This window comes from Oncorhynchus gorbuscha, linkage group LG08 (genome assembly GCF_021184085.1).
Source record: "Oncorhynchus gorbuscha isolate QuinsamMale2020 ecotype Even-year linkage group LG08, OgorEven_v1.0, whole genome shotgun sequence".
NCBI classification, from domain to species: domain Eukaryota; kingdom Metazoa; phylum Chordata; class Actinopteri; order Salmoniformes; family Salmonidae; genus Oncorhynchus; species Oncorhynchus gorbuscha.
The window spans coordinates 19,569,834-19,592,562 of record NC_060180.1 but is presented as its reverse complement, the minus strand read 5'-3'; the positions used below and the strand labels follow the sequence as shown (position 1 = coordinate 19,592,562).

The 22,729-nt window shown below is 39.9% G+C and overlaps 1 protein-coding gene across 2 annotated transcripts in view; it reads left to right on the top strand.

Moving 5' to 3' along the window:
- The window catches only part of ttc27 (tetratricopeptide repeat domain 27), a 131,473-nt gene that overhangs the window by 35,501 nt on the left and 73,243 nt on the right, over positions 1-22,729 (top strand). For both annotated transcript variants that reach the window (XM_046358712.1, XM_046358711.1), the window contains 3 exons: positions 4,367-4,531; positions 4,643-4,785; positions 20,492-20,604. In XM_046358712.1, the coding sequence (XP_046214668.1) occupies positions 4,367-4,531; positions 4,643-4,785; positions 20,492-20,604 (421 nt within the window). The remainder of the gene's footprint in view (positions 1-4,366; positions 4,532-4,642; positions 4,786-20,491; positions 20,605-22,729) is intronic.

The following is a 22,729-nucleotide window of genomic DNA, read 5'->3' as shown; positions in this document are numbered from 1 at the left end:
TGTGAGAAGCTCTGCTTATGTTTTCACATAAGGGGATGTCAGATTCTGAAAGCAATCTATCCCAATATTTGCCCTTACAAATGGAATTATGTACCGCCATATTGTGAATTATAGTAACATGGAAGAATTTAGGCTTTTCACCATACATTTGAATAGAAAATTGTTCACTGAGACATTTGCTAATGGTCATAGTGCATCTTATAAAAATCTAGGTCCTCTCTATTCTCCCAAGTGATGGTTGATTGAGCATGACTAAAACACCTGAAACATGTGACTCAAACACAGGTGTTGGTTCTCCTGCGCTTTGCACCTCTCGCTGTTGACAGATTGAGTGCCCAAAGCCCCCAATGTTGTGTGAACTGTGAAGAAATGACTTGGCTTGGTTGTTGTGCTATTCCCTTTTGCCCGCTGTGGTGGGTATATTGACTGCTCTGTCCTTCACACTCACTTTCACCGCAGTGCTTGGCAACAAATCACTGGTGAAACACATGGCATATTATCTATTATTTATGTATAAAGGAGTATCGTTGATTAATTGGTTTTGCCAGGGTGCGCAACAGAGTTTTCCTCTCTTACTACAGCTGACATTTCAGTCATTTAGCAGACGCTCTTATATAGGGCGACATAGTTAGTGCATTCATCTTAAGATACCTTTGTGTATATATAGTGTAGCTATGTGGACACCTCTTCAAATGAGTTATGATTATTTCAGCCACACCCGTTGCAGACAGTTGTATAAAATCGGGCCCCCAGCCATGTAATCTCCATAGCCAAACATTGGCAGTAGAATGGCCCGTACTGAAGAGCTCAGTGGCTTTCAATGTGGCACCGTCATAGGATGCCGCCTTTCCAACCAGTCAGTACGTCAAATTTCTGCCCAGCTACAGCTGTCCCGGTCAACTAAGTGCTATTATTGTGAAGTGGAAACGTCTAGGAGCAACAATGGCTCAGCCGCGAAGTGGTAGGCCACACAAACACACAGAACGGGACCTCAGAGTGCTGAAGCACGTAGTGTGTAAAAATCATCTGTCCTTGGTTGCAACACTCCCTACCAAGTTACAAACTGCCTCTTGAAGCAACATCAGCACAAGAACTGTTTGTCTAGTGGTTCATGAAATGGATTTCCATGGCCGAGCATGCGCAAGGCCTTCATCTGGCAGCACGACGGATGATTCTGGGTTTGGCGGATGCCAGGTGTACACTACCTGCCCGAATGCAGTGCCAACTTTGAAGTTTGGTGAAGGAGGAATGGTCTGGGGCTGTTTTTTCATGGTTCGGGCTAAACCCCTCAGTTCCAGTGAAGGTAAATCTTAACGCTACAGCATACAATGACATTCTAGATGATTCTGTGCTTCCAACTTTGTGGCAACAGTTTGGGGAAGGACCTTTCCTGTTTCAGCAATGCCCCTGTGCACAATGGCCATGTGCACAATGGCCATGTGCACCATACAGAAATGGTTTCAATAACTCAGGGTTGTGGTTCTTCAACACAATCAAACCTTTGGGATGAATTGGAATGCCGACCTTGAGCCTGACCTAATCGCTCAACATCAGTGCCTGACCTCACTAACGCTCTTGTGGCTGATTGGAAGCAAGTCCCCGCTCCAATGTTCCAACATCTAGTGGAAAGCCTTTCCAGAAGAGTGGAGGCTGATAGCAGCAAAGGGGGGACCAACTCCATATTAATGCCCATGGTTTTGGAATGAGATGTTCAATGAGCAGGTGTCCACACACTTTTGCTCATGTAGTGTAGGTGAGACAACCACATATCACAGGCATAGTAAGTACACTTTTCCTCAAAGTAGTAATCAGCAAAGTCAAAGCTAGGAAAGGGGGGAGTGGGGTGGGTGGGATAAATTGTAAGTGAGTTTTTTTTCTTCTTTTTTTCTCTCTCTCGGGGGTCTAGGTGAGGGGGGTTATTTAAGATACTCTTTGAAGAGGTAGGGCTTTTTGGGCAGTGACACTGCTGTCCTAGCTTCAGAGGAAAGCTGGTTCCAACATTTTGGTGCCAGGACTGAGAAGAGCTTGAACTGGGCTTGAGCGGGAGCTTCCCTCCCGTAGGGGTGTGAGGACCAAGAGACCAGAGGTGGCAGAACTGAGTCCTCGGGTTGGGGTGTAGGGTTTGAGCAGAGCCTGAAGGGAAGGGCGGTTCACATTGCTGTTCTGTAGGTAAGCATCATGATCTTGTAGTGGATGCGTGCTTCGACTGGAAGTCAGTGTGCGGAGGAACGGAGTGACATGGGAGAACATGGGAAGGTTAAGGTAGGGTCGTGCTCTACGGATGTTGTGGAGCATGAACCTGCAGGATCGAGTCCCTGCTTTGATGTTTGCAGAGAACAACAGGGTGTTGTCCAGGGTCACGCCAAGGTTCTTTGCACACTTTGTGGTTGTCAACCGTGAGGGAGAGGTTTTTTAGAGGGTAGACCTTCCATGAGAGGAAGAGCAGCTTTGTGTTGTCGAGGATGAGCATGAGGTGGTGGACCAACATCCAAGCGGAGATATGAGTTGAGTGTATCAAGGAGTCAAGCTCATTGAGTAACTCTCCAAGGGCACCTGGTGGGCAATGGATGACAACAATATTAAGCTGTAGTCGACAAGTGACATTGACGGCATGGAATTCAATGAGAAATGAGTAGCCCTGGCCAGATGCTCTTTGACAACGAGACAGAACCTAGTCAGATGAGGAAAGAGCATCTAGAGTAGCAGTGTTCTCTGGGATGATCCATGTCTCCATCAGGGCCAAAAGGTCAAGGGACTGAAGGGCAGCATATCAAATTTAAGATATAGTGGGAATGAGACTGAAACCCCATTTTCTGTTTCACCTTCCCCTTAGTTTCAGGGTGGTTTGAGCTCATTAACTCAACTTGTTTGCCCATTGGTTTATCCTATTGTATAGAGGTGCCACGAGGTCAGTAGTAGCAGACCACGGTTTAAGATTGTTCTGCTTAATTATAGTTGACCTCTGCTTTAAACGGGAGTTCACTTTTCTGTGTGTGTGTGTGTGTGTGTGTCGGGTGAGTATGAAGGGTGGCAAACAAACAGCCAATCCAAATTCCGGAGATGCAGCCAGTGAAAGACACAATCCTGTTTACTACTTTGTGAGGTGTGAAAGGCATGCAGATTGGAAAGGGGATTTTTACAATCCATTTTCTCTTTCTCTCATACGCTTTGCTGTTGGTTTTGAGTTGACACTGAGGATCGGATACAATAATGTACACTATTTCAACACTGACTGTTATTGTGGTCTCTCTTTGGCCTCTTTCACCCGACAATAACATTTCCTGAGAATGAATAAATCAGTCAGTGTTCATTCTAACAAGGCCCGAATAACAGACCTAATAAAAGGATTAGCAGTAAACCCGTAAAGGTATATGCTCATTTGTCCTGTGTTGGCCCATGCTAATCTTGTGATGTCATGCTGCAAGGGTCGTGATCAGTAGGTATGAAATGGAAAACGTTTTGAGGCTTAGTGAAATGGGTGGGGAGGTACAGTATTACCTGATCTGAATATTGTGCCCTGTCAAGGATGTTTGTTTCAGAGCAGATCCCATGCTCCCTGGCAACCTAGCAATGCAAAGGGATTGGTCACGACAACTATTCACTCTGTTTTCTCCTATCCAAATGTGAAATTGGCCAAGGACTATTCTTTTCTTCACCTTCACTTTCATTCCCCTCTGTTCCTTTGTCATCATCTTAGCGACCGTCCGTCAAGGTGTCGCAGCTCTAACCCAGCACGGCTGTTGTGGTGTTATGTTATCCTTACAAAAGTGCCCCCTCCCGTTGCACATGTCACAACAGCCCAGGAAGCTCATTTCCTGGTGTGAAATAGTTGCAGTGAAGGTGACACACAAGGCGCAGAGTAAATCTCTCTGGCATGGGCCCATGCTGCCTCATAAATGTTGAATGGGGGAACGCGAGGGTACGTGGCGTCATGAATTATACACATTAGGATCCGGGGATCATTTCCACACCGCGCACAGCCTTGAGCGAGACTAAACTGATAGGACGAAGCCAAAACACCTTTTCTCTTCTCCAATGTCCATTTGTCTCTTTTAATGTGTCTCCTCGAGGTCTTTCTCGCTCTGTGTTGCCGACCAATGACCTCATGGTAATGGACTGCAGGTGCACTGAGCTCTTGACCTCTGGATGGTCTTCAATGGAATTTTAGAAGTAGATGAGATGTGCCGTCTTTTGGTGCTAAAATATGATGGTCGGTTTTGAAAACTTGAAAAAAATAAATGCATTTTAAAAATAAAATAAAAAGAAATTTACTCAACTGATAATAGCTTATTAAATCTATGCAAATTATTCTATGTTTAACTGAAATAGGTAGTCTTATTATCCTTTGGCCTCATCTTCTCTGCAGTAATGAAGTATGAGTCTCTGTTCTCTGAGGGAACCCTCCGGAACCTGTCCATCCAGTTCCACCTGGAATGTGGCTACACGTCTCTGACCTACTATGAGTACAACCCAGCCAAGGAGCACTTTCAACGGGCCAAGGAACTCTCTGGCCTAGATATGAACATGATAGGTAGGTACAGTAGGCTTGGACCAGTCTCAACATACAGTAACAGGCCTACACTTTTGGTCAGGGAAGTGTATGTGTAACATGGTAATTGGATGAGGTCTTCCCTTCATGCAGGTGCTCTGGGCAAACGGACTCGCTTCCAGCAGAACTTCCTTGCCCAGCTGATCCTGGATGTCAAGCGTAAGGAAGACATCCCAGCCCCTGAGCCAGACAGTGAGCTGACCCTCTCCCCCACCCCACTGGCCAGCCTGCCCAAGGTAAGCACTCTACACCTTTCACCCTCGCTCACATTGGGCGGCACATCCAGTGTGATACTCAGTGTCAACAGCAGAGGGGGATCTCCACCCCTCAATAACTGATGTGATATTCTGTAGTGATGGAGGCCTTGGAAAATCAGGACGAAAATGACTGCAGGGAGAATTCCCATTCTCTGTCTTTCCTCAGTGAGAAGTTGGTGGGGGGGGTAGGTTTATTGCTTTCTAGAACGGCTGTTCGGCCTCATTTGTCAGGTCAGGCGTAGCCAGTGTACATGCCGAGCTTGCCTTTGGCTTGGCGGAGAGGGAGGACAGTTTTTTTGTGGGCTATTTTCAGGAGACCCGTTCCTCAAGTCAGATCCCTAGATACTTGTTTTGAAACTTTATAATATTATTTTATGGCATGTTACCGGCAACCGCATTACTTTCCCTTCATTGGATAATGACCTTACCCCCTGAGACTCACAGTACTGAGAATGGTCCAGTTACCATTAGTACTACCATTCTACCATTTTACTGATTTATGCATATCCCATGGATGGGGTGTGCAGTACAGAACTGGGATATGTTGCGATTCCCTTCGTTTTGTGGGTCACTGAACATGGGTGCAGTGCTATGATGTCACTGAATCAAGGATGACGACTAGAGCCCGATGATATAGGATTTTTGGGTCTGTTACCGATTTTTAGTTAGGCAAAAGTCACCAATTTACAGGTATATCTGCCGATTAGGGATGTTAATCGGTTAGCTGCCGAAAATACATTTGACATGCCTATCGGTCAAAAGGGTAATTTACATCATTTGGTGGAATTGGCCCTTGTGTATTTTTGTTACTAGTGTGAGGAGCTGAATAGCCAACCACCTGTCAGACAGCGTGAGCGTGGCTCTTCATGAAGCCTCTATGTTACTGGAGTGAAACCTGTTTTTGTAAGCGCAGTCACTGAGCAAGAAATGAAAATTCTAAATGCAATCTTGTTAAAAACGTTGTTTGCCACGATTAAAAAGGAGCTTTTTTCCCCCACAATCTCAACTCGTAAAGCACGCCTCCCATTCGCCACTGGGATGCGTAGGCTATAGCCTGCCTACGGTTCACTATCAGCTCGTCACCCACCACTTTGTAATTCTAGATTGAAGCGATATAATTGTTTGAAACCTGAACATTTTACTTGACTTCAAATAATGAGGCATGTTTTACCTGGCTTCAAAGTAGCCATGTGAAAATCCATCTGTAGGAATGTGGAGGCAATTATTTTATAAAGACTTCCTCATGCCATTGTTCCATTGGTTTTCATATCAACTATCTTTCATTGTCCATAGGCCAAAGTGACAATCCTAGTCATATTAGCAACCTATTGTAGTTGCTATTATATTCCCCCTCTTTCTAAGTTTCTAATGGAGATTTTCATCTCTGTCACATATGGAACTGCTTGCATGAGGTGCGCTGTTTAGGACTGTGTTTTCCGCAAATTGCATTTTGGCAAATGGTTGAAAATGACTGGAGTTACATGTTCAATAATAGTCTATAGTCTTTTGACTGGAAGACGATAGGCTTGCTATTGTTGCATGTTTCCATCAAGTTGTTAATGAAAAATGTCTGGTCCTTGTATGCATGCATGGTATCAGAGGAAGAAGCAAGATGTTTCAGTCGCCAAAATCTGTACAATGCTTTTCCGTGGGCTTATTCTGGGCCTAAGCTTGTCGCCTGCCTTCTCGCCTTGGGACGACTCCCATTGTTAGGGCGGAGACTAGCGTCTCGTCATTATATACAGACCTCTGATAGTACTTTCAGTTGGTCACGTCATTTTACTGTTTAATTTGTATTTTTTATTTACCGTTTGTTGACCGGTTAATGGCGGTCAGTTAAAAAAAAACTTTTCTAGAGGTGGAATGATTTATTATTTATTTTTACACATTGTTCTCCGAAGATGAACAGATGCACAAAATTATGATTTCTTAACTAAATATGTCAAATTACATTTTTTTTAAAGTAATCATATCCTCTAAATACAAAACACTTGTTCAGTTTTCCACGTTAGGTACAACTTCAATATTTTTTCTAGAAGAATGCATTAGGTTTTGTGCTGAAGCACTACAAGAACACTAATAAACAAGGACTGAATGAAAATAACTGTCAAATTATATCTGAAACTGCGCTGTTCACAAGTTGAAACTATGCAGTGAAATGCAGTAACATGCAGTTTGTAATGTCACCACTAGATGTCAGCATCAGCATTTGTATTGAGTAGATTGCCGACAGTGCTTTACAACAATCTAATGTCATGTAAAGAAAAGTATAATGGCAACCCCACAATGAAATATTGTTCCGGCAAATACACGCTAGCTGTTCATTGCGAAAATGTTTTCTCATGAATGTAAACACATGGTCTGAATCGTAGATATACTCCAACTGTCTTTCTTTTTGCAGATTGTGTATTTAGGAAAAAAATAAAAAGAAGCCCACTAACATAATAGGCCCAGATAGTAACTGTGTTAATTTTGTATCAAGGATGAGTTCACTTTGGCACATAAGAAACCGTTTGCTTGCTAGTTAGGCTAACTACCTTACTGACAAGACAAAGCCTAACTACATTGCTGGCTAGCCAGCTAATGTTAAGTAAGCATGTGATGAGTACAGGGCTGCTCGCTTGGTGAAGTGTACTTCTGATTATTTACTGGTTGAAATACGCTGTCGCTGGCTGTGGCAAGCTACTCCGTGCCAAACCGCCATGCCCACTCTCTCACGTCGTGACTTACGAGCTGAATGATGTTCAATGAGCAGCTTGTTGAACAAATAAAAAAAATGACCTCAAATGAGCAGACATATTTTTTTGTTCTATGTACTGTATATAATAACAAATATTTCTATGCAAGGCTGATATCAGTCAAACTATTTATTGGTCGGGCTCTAGTGACGTCAGGATGCTAGGTGATTGGCCAGCACGCCCGTGGAGCGGCTGTCGGTGCAGGAAAGAGCCACGTATCCAAAGGACCCCGAGAGAGTGGAAACAAGCTGCACTGTGCACGCCTGTCAGCTCTGCATGAATCAGACCCCAGACCCACTGACTCTCTCGGTCTCACACACACACACACACCCCTACCTGATTCTCCATATCCACTCTGCTCGCCACTGCAATGCACCTCAACCCCAGGCTTCATGATCTGAGGAGACTCCTCTCGCCACAGATTTGCTCTCAAGTTCTCTGTTCTAAATGAGATGAATTGTGAAGCTACATAGTATGGTTACACAGATATGTGATCTGGGTAGGCATTCTATCGCTATACTGTACATTTGAGATTTTAGTAATTTAGCAGACGCTCTTGTCCAGACCAGTTTACAATAAGTGAGTTCATCTTAAGATACACTACATGTCCAAAAGTGTGGGGACATCTGCTCATCAAACATCTCATTCCAAAACCATGGGCAGTAATATGGAGATGGTCCCCCCTTTGCTGCTATCAGCCTCCACTCTTCTGGGAAGCTTTTCACTAGATGTTGGAACATTGCTATGGGGATTCTATTCAGCCACGAGCATTAGTAAGGCCTGGCTTGCAGTCGGCGTAACAATTCATCACCAAAGTGTTCAATGGGGTTGAGGTCAGGGCTCTGTGCAGGCCAGTCAAGTTCTTCCTCGCCGATTTCGACAAACCATTTCTGTATGGACCTTGCTTTGTGCATGGGGGCATTGTCATACTGACAGGTAGCGTTCACCTGGCATCTGCTAAAACCAGAATCGTCCGTCGAGATGGTGAAGCGTTTCCACTGCTCCCGAGTCCAATGGCAGCGAGGTATTTAAGATGCGCTTTCAATGTTTTTGTAAGATGGGCAGGGACTCTCCTGTCCTGACTTTAGAAGGAAGCTTGTTCCACTGTTGGGATTCCAGGACAGAGAAGAGCTTTGACTGGGCTGTGCGGGAGCTGCCCTCCTGTAGGGGAGGGAGGGCAAAGAGGCCAAGGTTGGTGGAACGGAGTGCTCTGGTTGGAATGTAGTGTTTGAGAATAGCCTGAAGGCAAGGAGGGGCAGTAACCCCTTGCTGCTCTGTAGGCAAGCACCAGGGTCTTGAAGATGATGCAAGCTTCGACTGGAAGCCAGTGGAGTGTGCTGTACAGTCTAGGCTTCATCCTTGAATCCATACTCATTTTGAATGGGTCCCGAACTGCAGTGCGTGAAGTGTAGAAGATATATTTTTTTGATGAACGATATTGATTTTTGTTTTCAATAGATTTTTGCTGAGATGTACAGCATGGAGGGTATTACTTAGACTGTAATGCGCATTGAATAACTATTGCCCTGCATTACCCTGACCTGAGATTTTTTTTTATTACCATGAACCCTTTAACCTGTGCACAAGAATGAAGCATCTGAGCCCAGTAGATTGATTTGAAGATTACAGAAAGCAGGCAGTGCTCTCATGGACATGGTGATTTTATGATCCAGCAGCATCACGCGATGATCTGACACTCCTGTCCAGGGACATTCTCCAAGCCAAGCATGTGGGCTAGTCACCTGCTGACACTTCAGGGGCTAAGCTATCTTCTGCTGTTTATCTAATCCATCTGACTCTGTCATCTCAGCCCCGTCTCTCCCTGCTAGAACAATCAAATATCCAGTCAGTAGAGCCACACAGCAGTGGAGAGTAGAGGTGAGGCAGACAGCGCCCAGCTGTTTAACTCTCACCCTGGGCCCAAACCGTGTCACTCCCCCCATGATGAAGTGCCTATTAGAGGCCCATGGTGTAGTGGGTTCACACACACACACTAAAAAGTATGGCCAGTGGAAAGGGCCTCTACAAGCACAAGGGGCCCCAAAGTGGGTGTTTGAGACCCTGGTTTGGGCTGAACCCTACCCAACAATGTCAAGGGACAAAGGGGAAGGAGGGTGTTTGCTGAATGTCAGACACACAGACGTACTCACAAACATGCAGACTTTCCAGATGGAATGACGGGGAGAGAAAGCAGAGGGGGCTGTTATTTTGTTTAGCCCCTCTGATCGGTCTGTCTTCAACTTGTGATTCGTCTTGGTTTCCCTCGTATTTCATCCTATCTGCATTTTTCTATCCTGCTGGGGTTCTGCTTGTACCTATACTAAACCAGACTCCACCGACTCCTCTGGTCCTGTTGCCAGTGGTGTGTGTGTGTGTGGAGGCTTCACTCATTGTCCTCTTGAACATCCACTGTCAAAAGGACAAACGGTGGGCCACTTGTGTATGTGAACTTGTGACTTCAACTGTACATAGCGTTGTCCGACCAAACATATTTTGCTGCATAACATCCTATCGCATGATTCTCTTCCCAACAGCCAAATTGGCAGAACGCATTCCTCTGCAGCAGATAAAACATCAAAACCTTTGACAGGGCTCCAGACTAACATTTTCCCCAGTGCCACCAACTTTTTGAGTTGGTGCCACCAGCGATTTGGTTGCACATTTTCTTTTCTTTTTTCACAGCGTCACACAATATAATTTATCATTCATCTTTTGTCATTCAGTGCTTTAGACTGTGTAATAGACTACTGATATGGTAGGCTATTCAATAAACAAGTTGTTTCATCTAACGTGTCCAAGCAGGAATTCATAAAGCAACCTAATCCAAAGACTGTCATGAATTGTTAGTTGAATTGTGAGTTGACAATAAGGTATTATGTTTTACTGTTAAAATAGGGCTCCAGAATTTTCTGAATTTTCCTACATTATTATGTGCGCTAATATCATAGGCTAATGCATTTTGGGGCTTATTCGCCACATGAAGAAGTGAACACACAACACATTAGATAGCTTGTTAACACGAAGTATAATACCCACCACTAGAAGTCATGTATTAATATAACAGTAAATATAATACCGCCCACCACTAGTAGTCATGTATTAATATAACAGTAAATATAATACCACCGCTAGTAGTCATGTATTAATCTAACAGTAAATATAACACCACCCACCACTAGAAGTCATGTATTAATATAACAGTAAATATAATACCACCCACCACTAGTAGTCATGTATTAATCTAACAGTAAATCTAATACCACCACTAGTAGTCATGTATTAATCTAACAGTAAATATAATACCGCCCACCACTAGTAGTCATGTATTAATATAACAGTAAATATAATACCACCCACCACTAGTAGTCATGTATTAATCTAACAGTAAATATAACACCGCCCACCACTAGTAGTCATGTATTAATCTAACAGTAAATATAATACCGCCCACCACTAGTAGTCATGTATTAATCTAACAGTAAATATAATACCGCCCACCACTAGTAGTCATGTATTAATCTAACAGTAAATATAATACCACCCACCACTAGTAGTCATGTATTAATATAACAGTAAATATAATACCACCACTAGTAGTCATGTATTAATATAACAGTAAATATAATACCACCACTAGTAGTCATGTATTAATCTAACAGTAAATATAATACCGCCCACCACTAGTAGTCATGTATTAATCTAACAGTAAATATAATACCGCCCACCACTAGTAGTCATGTATTAATCTAACAGTAAATATAATACCACCACTAGTAGTCATGTATTAATCTAACAGTAAATATAATACCGCCCACCACTAGTAGTCATGTATTAATAAATATAACTAGTAGTAAATATAATACCACCACTAGTAGTCATGTATTAATCTAACAGTAAATATAATACCACCACTAGTAGTCATGTATTAATCTAACAGTAAATATAATACCACCACTAGTAGTCATGTATTAATATAACAGTAAATATAATACCGCCCACCACTAGTAGTCATGTATTAATATAACAGTAAATATAATACCGCCCACCACTAGTAGTCATGTATTAATATAACAGTAAATATAATACCGCCCACCACTAGTAGTCATGTGTTAATATAACAGTAAATATAATACCACCCACCACTAGTAGTCATGTATTAATATAACAGTAAATCTAATACCACCACTAGTAGTCATGTAAATCTAATACCACCACTAGTAGTCATGTATTAATATAACAGTAAATATAATACCACCACTAGTAGTCATGTATTAATATAACAGTAAATATAATACCACCACTAGTAGTCATGTATTAATCTAACAGTAAATATAATACCACCACTAGTAGTCATGTATTAATATAACAGTAAATATAATACCACCCACCACTAGTAGTCATGTATTAATCTAACAGTAAATATAATACCACCACTAGTAGTCATGTATTAATCTAACAGTAAATATAATACCACCACTAGTAGTCATGTAATTTAATCTAACAGTAAATATAATACCACCACTAGTAGTCATGTATTAATCTAACAGTAAATATAATACCACCACTAGTAGTCATGTATTAATCTAACAGTAAATATAATACCACCACTAGTAGTCATAGATTAATCTAACAGTAAATATAATACCGCCCACCACTAGTAGTCATGTATTAATCTAACAGTAAATATAATACCACCCACCACTAGTAGTCATGTATTAATATAACAGTAAATATAATACCGCCCACCACTAGTAGTCATGTATTAATATAACAGTAAATATAATACCACCACTAGTAGTCATGTATTAATATAACAGTAAATATAATACCACCCACCACTAGTAGTCATGTATTAATATAACAGTAAATATAATACCACCCACCACTAGTAGTCATGTATTAATATAACAGTAAATATAATACCACCACTAGTAGTCATGTATTAATATAACAGTAAATATAATACCACCCACCACTAGTAGTCATGTATTAATATAACAGTAAATATAATACCACCACTAGTAGTCATGTATTAATCTAACAGTAAATATAATACCACCCACCACTAGTAGTCATGTATTAATATAACAGTAAATATAATACCACCCACCACTAGTCATGTATTAATCTAACAGTAAATATAATACCACCACTAGTAGTCATGTATTAATCTAACAGTAAATATAATACCACCACTAGTAGTCATGTATTAATATAACAGTAAATATAATACCACCACTAGTAGTCATGTATTAATATAACAGTAAATATAATACCACCCACCACTAGTAGTCATGTATTAATATAACAGTAAATATAATACCACCACTAGTAGTCATGTATTAATCTAACAGTAAATATAATACCACCACTAGTAGTCATGTATTAATCTAACAGTAAATATAATACCACCACTAGTAGTCATGTATTAATCTAACAGTAAATATAATACCACCACTAGTAGTCATGTATTAATATAACAGTAAATATAATACCACCACTAGTAGTCATGTATTAATCTAACAGTAAATATAATACCACCACTAGTAGTCATGTATTAATCTAACAGTAAATATAATACCGCCCACCACTAGTAGTCATGTATTAATATAACAGTAAATATAATACCACCCACCACTAGTAGTCATGTATTAATATAACAGTAAATATAATACCACCACTAGTAGTCATGTATTAATATAACAGTAAATATAATACCACCACTAGTAGTCATGTATTAATCTAACAGTAAATATAATACTAGTAGTCATGTATTAATATAACAGTAAATATAATACCACCCACCACTAGTAGTCATGTATTAATATAACAGTAAATATAATACCACCCACCACTAGTAGTCATGTATTAATATAACAGTAAATATAATACCACCCACCACTAGTAGTCATGTATTAATCTAACAGTAAATATAATACCGCCCACCACTAGTAGTCATGTATTAATATAACAGTAAATATAATACCGCCCACCACTAGTAGTCATGTATTAATCTAACAGTAAATATAATACCACCACTAGTAGTCATGTATTAATATAACAGTAAATATAATACCACCACTAGTAGTCATGTATTAATCTAACAGTAAATATAATAACCACCACTAGTAGTCATGTATTATTCTAACAGTAAATATAATACCACCCACCACTAGTAGTCATGTATTAATCTAACAGTAAATATAATAACCACCACTAGTAGTCATGTATTAATCTAACAGTAAATATAATACCACCCACCACTAGTAGTCATGTATTAATCTAACAGTAAATATAATACCACCACTAGTAGTCATGTATTAATCTAACAGTAAATATAATACCACCACTAGTAGTCATGTATTAATCTAACAGTAAATATAATACCACCACTAGTAGTCATGTATTAATATAACAGTAAATATAATACCACCCACCACTAGTAGTCATGTATTAATATAACAGTAAATATAATACCGCCCACCACTAGTAGTCATGTATTAATCTAACAGTAAATATAATACCACTAGTAGTCCCACCACTAGTAGTCATGTATTAATCTAACAGTAAATATAATACCGCCCACCACTAGTAGTCATGTATTAATCTAACAGTAAATATAATACCGCCCACCACTAGTAGTCATGTATTAATCTAACAGTAAATATAATACCGCCCACCACTAGTAGTCATGTATTAATCTAACAGTAAATATAATACCACCCACCACTAGTAGTCATGTATTAATATAACAGTAAATATAATACCACCACTAGTAGTCATGTATTAATCTAACAGTAAATATAATACCACCACTAGTAGTCATGTATTAATCTAACAGTAAATATAATACCACCACTAGTAGTCATGTATTAATATAACAGTAAATATAATACCACCACTAGTAGTCATGTATTAATATAACAGTAAATATAATACCACCCACCACTAGTAGTCATGTATTAATCTAACAGTAAATATAATACCACCACTAGTAGTCATGTATTAATATAACAGTAAATATAATACCACCCACCACTAGTAGTCATGTATTAATATAACAGTAAATATAATACCACCACTAGTAGTCATGTATTAATATAACAGTAAATATAATACCGCCCACCACTAGTAGTCATGTATTAATATAACAGTAAATATAATACCACCCACCACTAGTAGTCATGTATTAATCTAACAGTAAATATAATACCACCACTAGTAGTCATGTATTAATAGAACAGTAAATATAATACCGCCCACCACTAGTAGTCATGTATTAATATAACAGTAAATATAATACCACCACTAGTAGTCATGTATTAATCTAACAGTAAATATAATACCACCGCTAGTAGTCATGTATTAATCTAACAGTAAATATAATACCACCACTAGTAGTCATGTATTAATATAACAGTAAATATAATACCACCCACCACTAGTAGTCATGTACTAATATAACAGTAAATATAATACCACCGCTAGTAGTCATGTATTAATCTAACAGTAAATATAATACCACCACTAGTAGTCATGTACTAATATAACAGTAAATATAATACCACCACTAGTAGTCATGTATTAATCTAACAGTAAATATAATACCACCACTAGTAGTCATGTATTAATCTAACAGTAAATATAATACCACCACTAGTAGTCATAGATTAATCTAACAGTAAATATAATACCACCACTAGTAGTCATGTACTAATATAACAGTAAATATAATACCACCACTAGTAGTCATGTATTAATCTAACAGTAAATATAATACCACCACTAGTAGTCATGTATTAATCTAACAGTAAATATAATACCACCCACCGCTAGTAGTCATGTATTAATATAACAGTAAATATAATACCACCACTAGTAGTCATGTATTAATATAACAGTAAATATAATACCACCACTAGTAGTCATGTATTAATCTAACAGTAAATATAATACCACCACTAGTAGTCATGTATTAATCTAACAGTAAATATAATACCACCACTAGTAGTCATGTATTAATCTAACAGTAAATATAATACTAGTAGTCATGTATTAATCTAACAGTAAATATAATACCACCACTAGTAGTCATGTATTAATATAACAGTAAATATAATACCACCACTAGTAGTCATGTATTAATCTAACAGTAAATATAATACCACCACTAGTAGTCATGTATTAATCTAACATATAAATCTAACAGTAAATATAATACCACCCACCACTAGTAGTCATGTATTAATATAACAGTAAATATAATACCACCACTAGTAGTCATGTATTAATATAACAGTAAATATAATACCACCACTAGTAGTCATGTATTAATATAACAGTAAATATAATACCACCACTAGTAGTCATGTATTAATATAACAGTAAATATAATACCACCACTAGTAGTCATAGATTAATCTAACAGTAAATATAATACCACCCACCACTAGTAGTCATGTATTAATCTAACAGTAAATATAATACCACCACTAGTAGTCATGTATTAATCTAACAGTAAATATAATACCGCCCACCACTAGTAGTCATGTATTAATCTAACAGTAAATATAATACCACCCACCACTAGTAGTCATGTATTAATATAACAGTAAATATAATACCACCCACCACTAGTAGTCATGTATTAATATAACAGTAAATATAATACCACCACTAGTAGTCATGTATTAATCTAACAGTAAATATAATAACCACCCACCACTAGTAGTCATGTATTAATATAACAGTAAATATAATACCGCCCACCACTAGTAGTCATGTATTAATCTAACAGTAAATATAATACCACCACTAGTAGTCATGTATTAATCTAACAGTAAATATAATACCACCACTAGTAGTCATGTATTAATATAACAGTAAATATAATACCGCCCACCACTAGTAGTCATGTATTAATCTAACAGTAAATATAATACCACCACTAGTAGTCATGTATTAATCTAACAGTAAATATAATAACCACCCACCACTAGTAGTCATGTATTAATATAACAGTAAATATAATACCACCACTAGTAGTCATGTATTAATCTAACAGTAAATATAATACCACCCACCACTAGTAGTCATGTATTAATCTAACAGTAAATATAATACCACCCACCACTAGTAGTCATGTATTAATATAACAGTAAATCTAATACCACCACTAGTAGTCATGTATTAATCTAACAGTAAATATAATACCGCCCACCACTAGTAGTCATGTATTAATATAACAGTAAATATAATACCGCCCACCACTAGTAGTCATGTATTAATCTAACAGTAAATATAATACCACCACTAGTAGTCATGTATTAATCTAACAGTAAATATAATACCACCCACCACTAGTAGTCATGTATTAATCTAACAGTAAATATAATACCACCACTAGTAGTCATGTATTAATATAACAGTAAATATAATACCGCCCACCACTAGTAGTCATGTATTAATCTAACAGTAAATATAATACCACCACTAGTAGTCATGTATTAATATAACAGTAAATATAATACCACCCCTAGTAGTCATGTATTAATATAACAGTAAATATAATACCACCACTAGTAGTCATGTATTAATATAACAGTAAATATAATACCACCCCTAGTAGTCATGTATTAATATAACAGTAAATATAATACCACCACTAGTAGTCATGTATTAATATAACAGTAAATATAATACCGCCCACCACTAGTAGTCATGTATTAATATAACAGTAAATATAATACCACCACTAGTAGTCATGTATTAATCTAACAGTAAATATAATACCACCACTAGTAGTCATGTATTAATATAACAGTAAATATAATACCACCACTAGTAGTCATGTATTAATATAACAGTAAATATAATACCGCCCACCACTAGTAGTCATGTATTAATCTAACAGTAAATATAATACCGCCCACCACTAGTAGTCATGTATTAATCTAACAGTAAATGTTGTCCTAAAAAACATTGCAGTTCTAGCCTACTATCCTATGCACTCGCAATGGCCGATGCGCAATTGTTAATTTTGCACGCTTTGTATCATAAAGCCGTATCAAATATATTTTGTTGTAAAATAGTTGCTTTTGAGCTCAATAATAGATCAATTAAACCCGGCTCGCCACAGGAGTCGCTAGAGGAGTCGGTGGAGTGCATTGGGAGAAGTACATCCCAGCCGGCCAAACCCTCCCCTAACCCGGATGATGCTGGGCCAATTGTGCGTCGCCTCATGGGTCTCCAGGTCACGGCCGGCTTCGAAACAGCCTGGGATTGAACCGTAAAGGGAAATCTTACTGCTACAATATACAATGACATTCTAGATGATTCTGTGCCTCCAGCTTTGCGGCAACAGTTTGGGGAAGGCCCTTTGCTTTCCCCTGTGCAGCGAGGTCCATTTTGAAATGGTTTGTCGAGATCAGTGGGATCGCACAACATCGATGCCCAACCTCACTAATGTCCCTGTGGCTGAATGAAGCGATTTCCTGCAGCAATGTTCCACCATCTAGTGGAAAGCCTTCCCAGAAGAGTGGAGGTTGTTATAGCAGCCTAGGGGTGGCCAACACCATATTAATACCCATGATTTTAGAACAAGTTTTTTGACGAGTAGTTGTCCACATTCCTTTGGTCATGCGCTGTATATTGTACTCAAAGTTATAATTTAAAGTGTTGTAAGTAGTGGTCTGATAGGTTGTAGCAACCTTCTTGCTAGCATTATCAATCTGTTATTAGCCTACCTATATATTGGGATGATGTGCTTTCAGATGTCTCTTGAGGTCATTTCCAATAGAAATGTTGCATTTGGTCTACAGTAAGTAAAGTGGCCCCAAACATGGCCCTCTTTTCAACTGGGAGCTTTTCCCACTGGGAGAGTTCCCACTTCATGTGCCTTATTTGCATCAATGACTTGTTGCCGCCAAATTGCAAATAACACTGAAAGGATCTCAATCATTCAACTCTTATAGTCGACTTTCTCGTCAGATTTGAGTCATTTAGTCTCATTTTCCTCAACCCAAATGAAAAATATTTGTATTTTTAGTTTTTTTTTCAATTGCCACTGAAAGAAGAGGTGTTTGACTAATTTCTGTCACTATTTTAGAAATGAACACAGTACTGGACATTCCATCATACAATGACTGATCCTTCGTCCTCCTTTCTGTGGGGTGGATCCTGCTTGCTCCCGGGCTCTGCTTCTCAGACCACTAATGCTCTCATTACAGGCTGGGCTGGGGGGGGGTGGTGGTGTGTAAATGGCCTCAATCAAGCCCATCATTAGCCAGAGCTCACTGGCTGGCTGGAACGGAGAGACAGAGAAATAGCACCACACAACATAGGCAGCAAGGTGAGACCCCAGTGGCAATTGACCCCGTCTTCCTCTGAGATAAGACCTTGTCAATGGCATGAACAAACACTTATACCATGAAATACTTACTTTCAATTTGAGCTGAGGAATGCCAACCCTGTATGTGAAATGTAAGAACCAATGACTGCGTGAGAGGTATGTGCATGGTACAAATACCCTGGATACTGTATTTAAGAAATACCAAGTGTACCCACCCAGTATTACTGTAATAGTGTGCGCTAAGCGTAGCCACACCCTTTCTGTGTACTTTGATCAATTGCCAAGTCTACGTTGTAATATGCAGACAAAGCACTATGTCAGTCAAAAAAGCAATTATGATTCATTCTTCAACAAAAGCAGGTTCCTGAATTGTGACATGTGTTTGTTCTGTCCTATGGAACATTGCGTGTCATGCGCCATTTGAGGGTTTCAGTCAGAGAAATTCAGATAAAGTAGAGGCACTTAATGCAAAAAGACAATCTGGGATTAAGCTCCAGATTTGCCACAGATGGCTGGTTCTTTTATCAGCTGGTGAGGGAAAGCAGACGGAGGTAAAACGATTAGGAGAACATCACAGGGAAGGGGGGGAATTACAATAGGGAAAGCAAATGGAACAACTATTTTGGTTTTGAACATTTTAACTGTCTGTGATATCTGGAGTGGACGCAGGTGAATGCATGATAAAACCTCCACTGAGTCAGGCAGCTGTCCTGTAGAAGGCTTACTTTGGTGGGCTGACCTTTTGTTTTCCTAAGTGTGGGTCCGTGTGTGTAACCATGGGTGTGTATTCTGACCCAGACACCTGGCGGACAGGTGCAGCCCGTGACGCAGGGCATCTTAGCTTCCTCTTTTTAAAGGGCCACAGGGAACCAGGAACCTCTGGACTTCCAAACCCTTCAAGATGGTGCCATTTTCCTGGGTGTTCCTGACAGTTAAACCCTACACACTGTTAATGCTGGCCAAAGAATTTGGGTGGTGAGCTGTTGGACTTCTTCAGTGTTTTTTGCTTATGTGTGTGCCTTAGACTGGTTTACAAGTCAAGAAATTGGCCAAAACACACATCCCGCTTTTTGTTTACTGTGATTTCAGTTCACAGTAATCATGAGCTCTGAACAAAATGAAAGGGGTATGTTTGAGGGGTTGGGTGAGGGCATCCATGTGTTCACAAGCTGTGCATGGCAGCAGACCTTTTTAGGTCCTTTTTTTTTTTGAAGCAAGACGTTTCGATTTTTCTCCCGGATCCAAATCTAAATGGGCCAACCACATTCCAATTACATAAGATAAAAAAAAAAGAGAAAAGTAACCTGGAGATGCAGAGTTAAGGATGACGAAGGGGAGTCCGAGGGGGGAAAAGTGTGAGAGAAGGGCTTTTTGACCGGAGGAAGTATCCATCACTCCCCTGGAAAAGTCATCTCTCAAAAATAAGCCCTGCCTCAACTTTCACTCCGAACTCCATGAATCCATCAGTTTTCGTCACTGATGGTGGAGAACCACTTAAAAGGACTGCCTTACTTTTCTATTGTCATAATATGCTATTATTTGAAGGATGTGCTAGTAACCCCTTGCTGAGCTGTCTGTTATGTGTTTTGCCCAACAGGACCATGACCTCAGTGATGATACTGTGTTGAACCAGATCAACCTGGCTGAGCCTGGACAGTACCCGATGCCGGACCTCAGCGGTGAGGAGCAGGCCGTTATCCTGGGAGTCTGGTAAGACGAAACACTATGAACTAGTTAAGTCAGTCGCCTAAGCGATCTACAGGGTTAGACTAGTAGTACTCAAGAAATAAGCAACATGAAATCATCTTAAAAATCATAACTATGATTTGTGTCTGGGCATGACTATTCTAGTAAATTTAGAGCAGGGCTGTCGAGCATCCAGGCTGAATGGGGTTTTGAGTTTAAAAAAAATATTATAAAATATTTTTACAGCAAGGAAATACATTTTCAGTGTGGCCCTCCGGATCTCGTTGAAAACAGAGTGCGGTGCTCAGGGCAGAATTACTTTGCCAGCCCTGGTCTAGAGTATAGTATGTTTTTGAATATTGCATAGTCAAGGGGTCAATTAGTCTTATTATAACACACTATGCCACTGTGACGGGCATGAGTCAGCATGGTTGCGCATGGTCACGTGATGATAGCCCCGCCTGCGAACTTCAAAACCAGTGTCTGACCTCGGCCCAAAAGGGAATTTCCTCTTGGTTTCACAATCTAAGACATTGATTGCTCCTGTGGGAGACCCGGGTTCATATACTACCCATAATGCAATGCGCCACCCACCCAGTTGGTTTTGATAGTATGGCTTGGATGGCTACACACCGCTGTAATTCTAGCTGAAGTATCTGGTTCTAAAAAGTGCTTTGTCATTCATCAAGGAAGGAACACGACATCACCATGTAAACACATCACACTCCGGCCAGCTCAGTGAATATAACCCCAATGGTCAATAAAGGTCACCAACAGTCTCAATGGTCAATATCAAAACGGTTCCATTGTGAGACTAGATGTCAAGGGCTAGGAGGCCATTTTTTGTGGAATACAGTTAACCTTATTGACACTACAAGGATCAAATGATGGAAATGCCTATTATCTACGTCGCCAATAGCAATCAAGATGTCGTGCTAAAATAAGGATGGCTGTCGAACACAATCCTTCAACTGTGATACAAAAGCAACCCTGTCATCCTCTTATGGCCCATTTGATATAGTGGCATATATTTAAGCTTAGTCAAGGAGAAGGGTTAGCCAATGTTTTCCATTTATTAAACCAGACACTTAAACATTATCAGTAAAAAAGATGTACCACCCAAGTGGCAGGCGAGGGATAGGATGGGATGGAGAGGTCATGTGAAGGTCGACAGAGGAGGTAGTTTTGTTCTCAAGGGTGCGCTGGGAGGCCCGGTGATTGACGACAGTGGGCCAAACTTCTGTCCCCGTTTTCACTGCTCTACCGACTGGAAAGATGGTGTGTGTGTGTCTGGTGTCTGCTAGTTCTACCACTTTATTCTAAACTGTTTTTAGTCTGCCTTCTTGCCTGTGTTAGATTCCTTTTTCTCCCTTCTTAGTCTGGTTGTCTGGGCCCCAGCCAAAGGGCCTTTTTTCCCCGAGTATAGTTTTTCAGTACTTTTGGAATCGGCCTCTCTCTCTACAGGGGAGAGGCCTATTCCAAATAAATTTGATTCAACTTTACCAATGTTAAAATCTTTTTAAAGATGCCTTTTTATTATTTAACCGGATTATGACGGCTCTTAACAGTATATCACTGTTACTATTGCTTCATTTCATTGCAGGTTTTTATGCTTTTTAGGTTGCTTTTTTGTGTGTTCTATTTAGGATCTGTTTTCCGAAGCCTCCATCTGATACGGTTGCTACAGAGTGATGTCTTTGCTCCTGGCGTTTTCTATGCTTTTCTCCCCCTCCCGAGAGGTGTCAAAATGAGGCGATGGTGAGGCCAGCAGACTCTCTCCTCCTCCGTCTGTCTCTCTCTTTGCTTAGGAGTGAGTCAGAGGGATTTCAGAGTTCAGGGAGTGCTCTCACTCTCCGCCTCTCCTCCAAGCTCACTGTGACAGATGCCAAGAGCATGAGCGGCACAGGAAGGGACAAAGAAGGGTATGGGTGGGGGGAGGTGGAGTGAGCGAAGGGTAAACTGGAGAAAGGGAAGAAGGGACAAGGAGGGGAAAGGGGTAGGTAAAGTAAAGGGAGAATGGGTAAGAAAATGAAATGTAGAGAGGGGACGAGATTATTGTAGAGGGAATACTGTGGTCCAACTTCATTAGCTCTCATTGTATATCTGTTGTGCGATAGGGGTGGCCCTTGCCCCCTGAGCATGGTGGGTG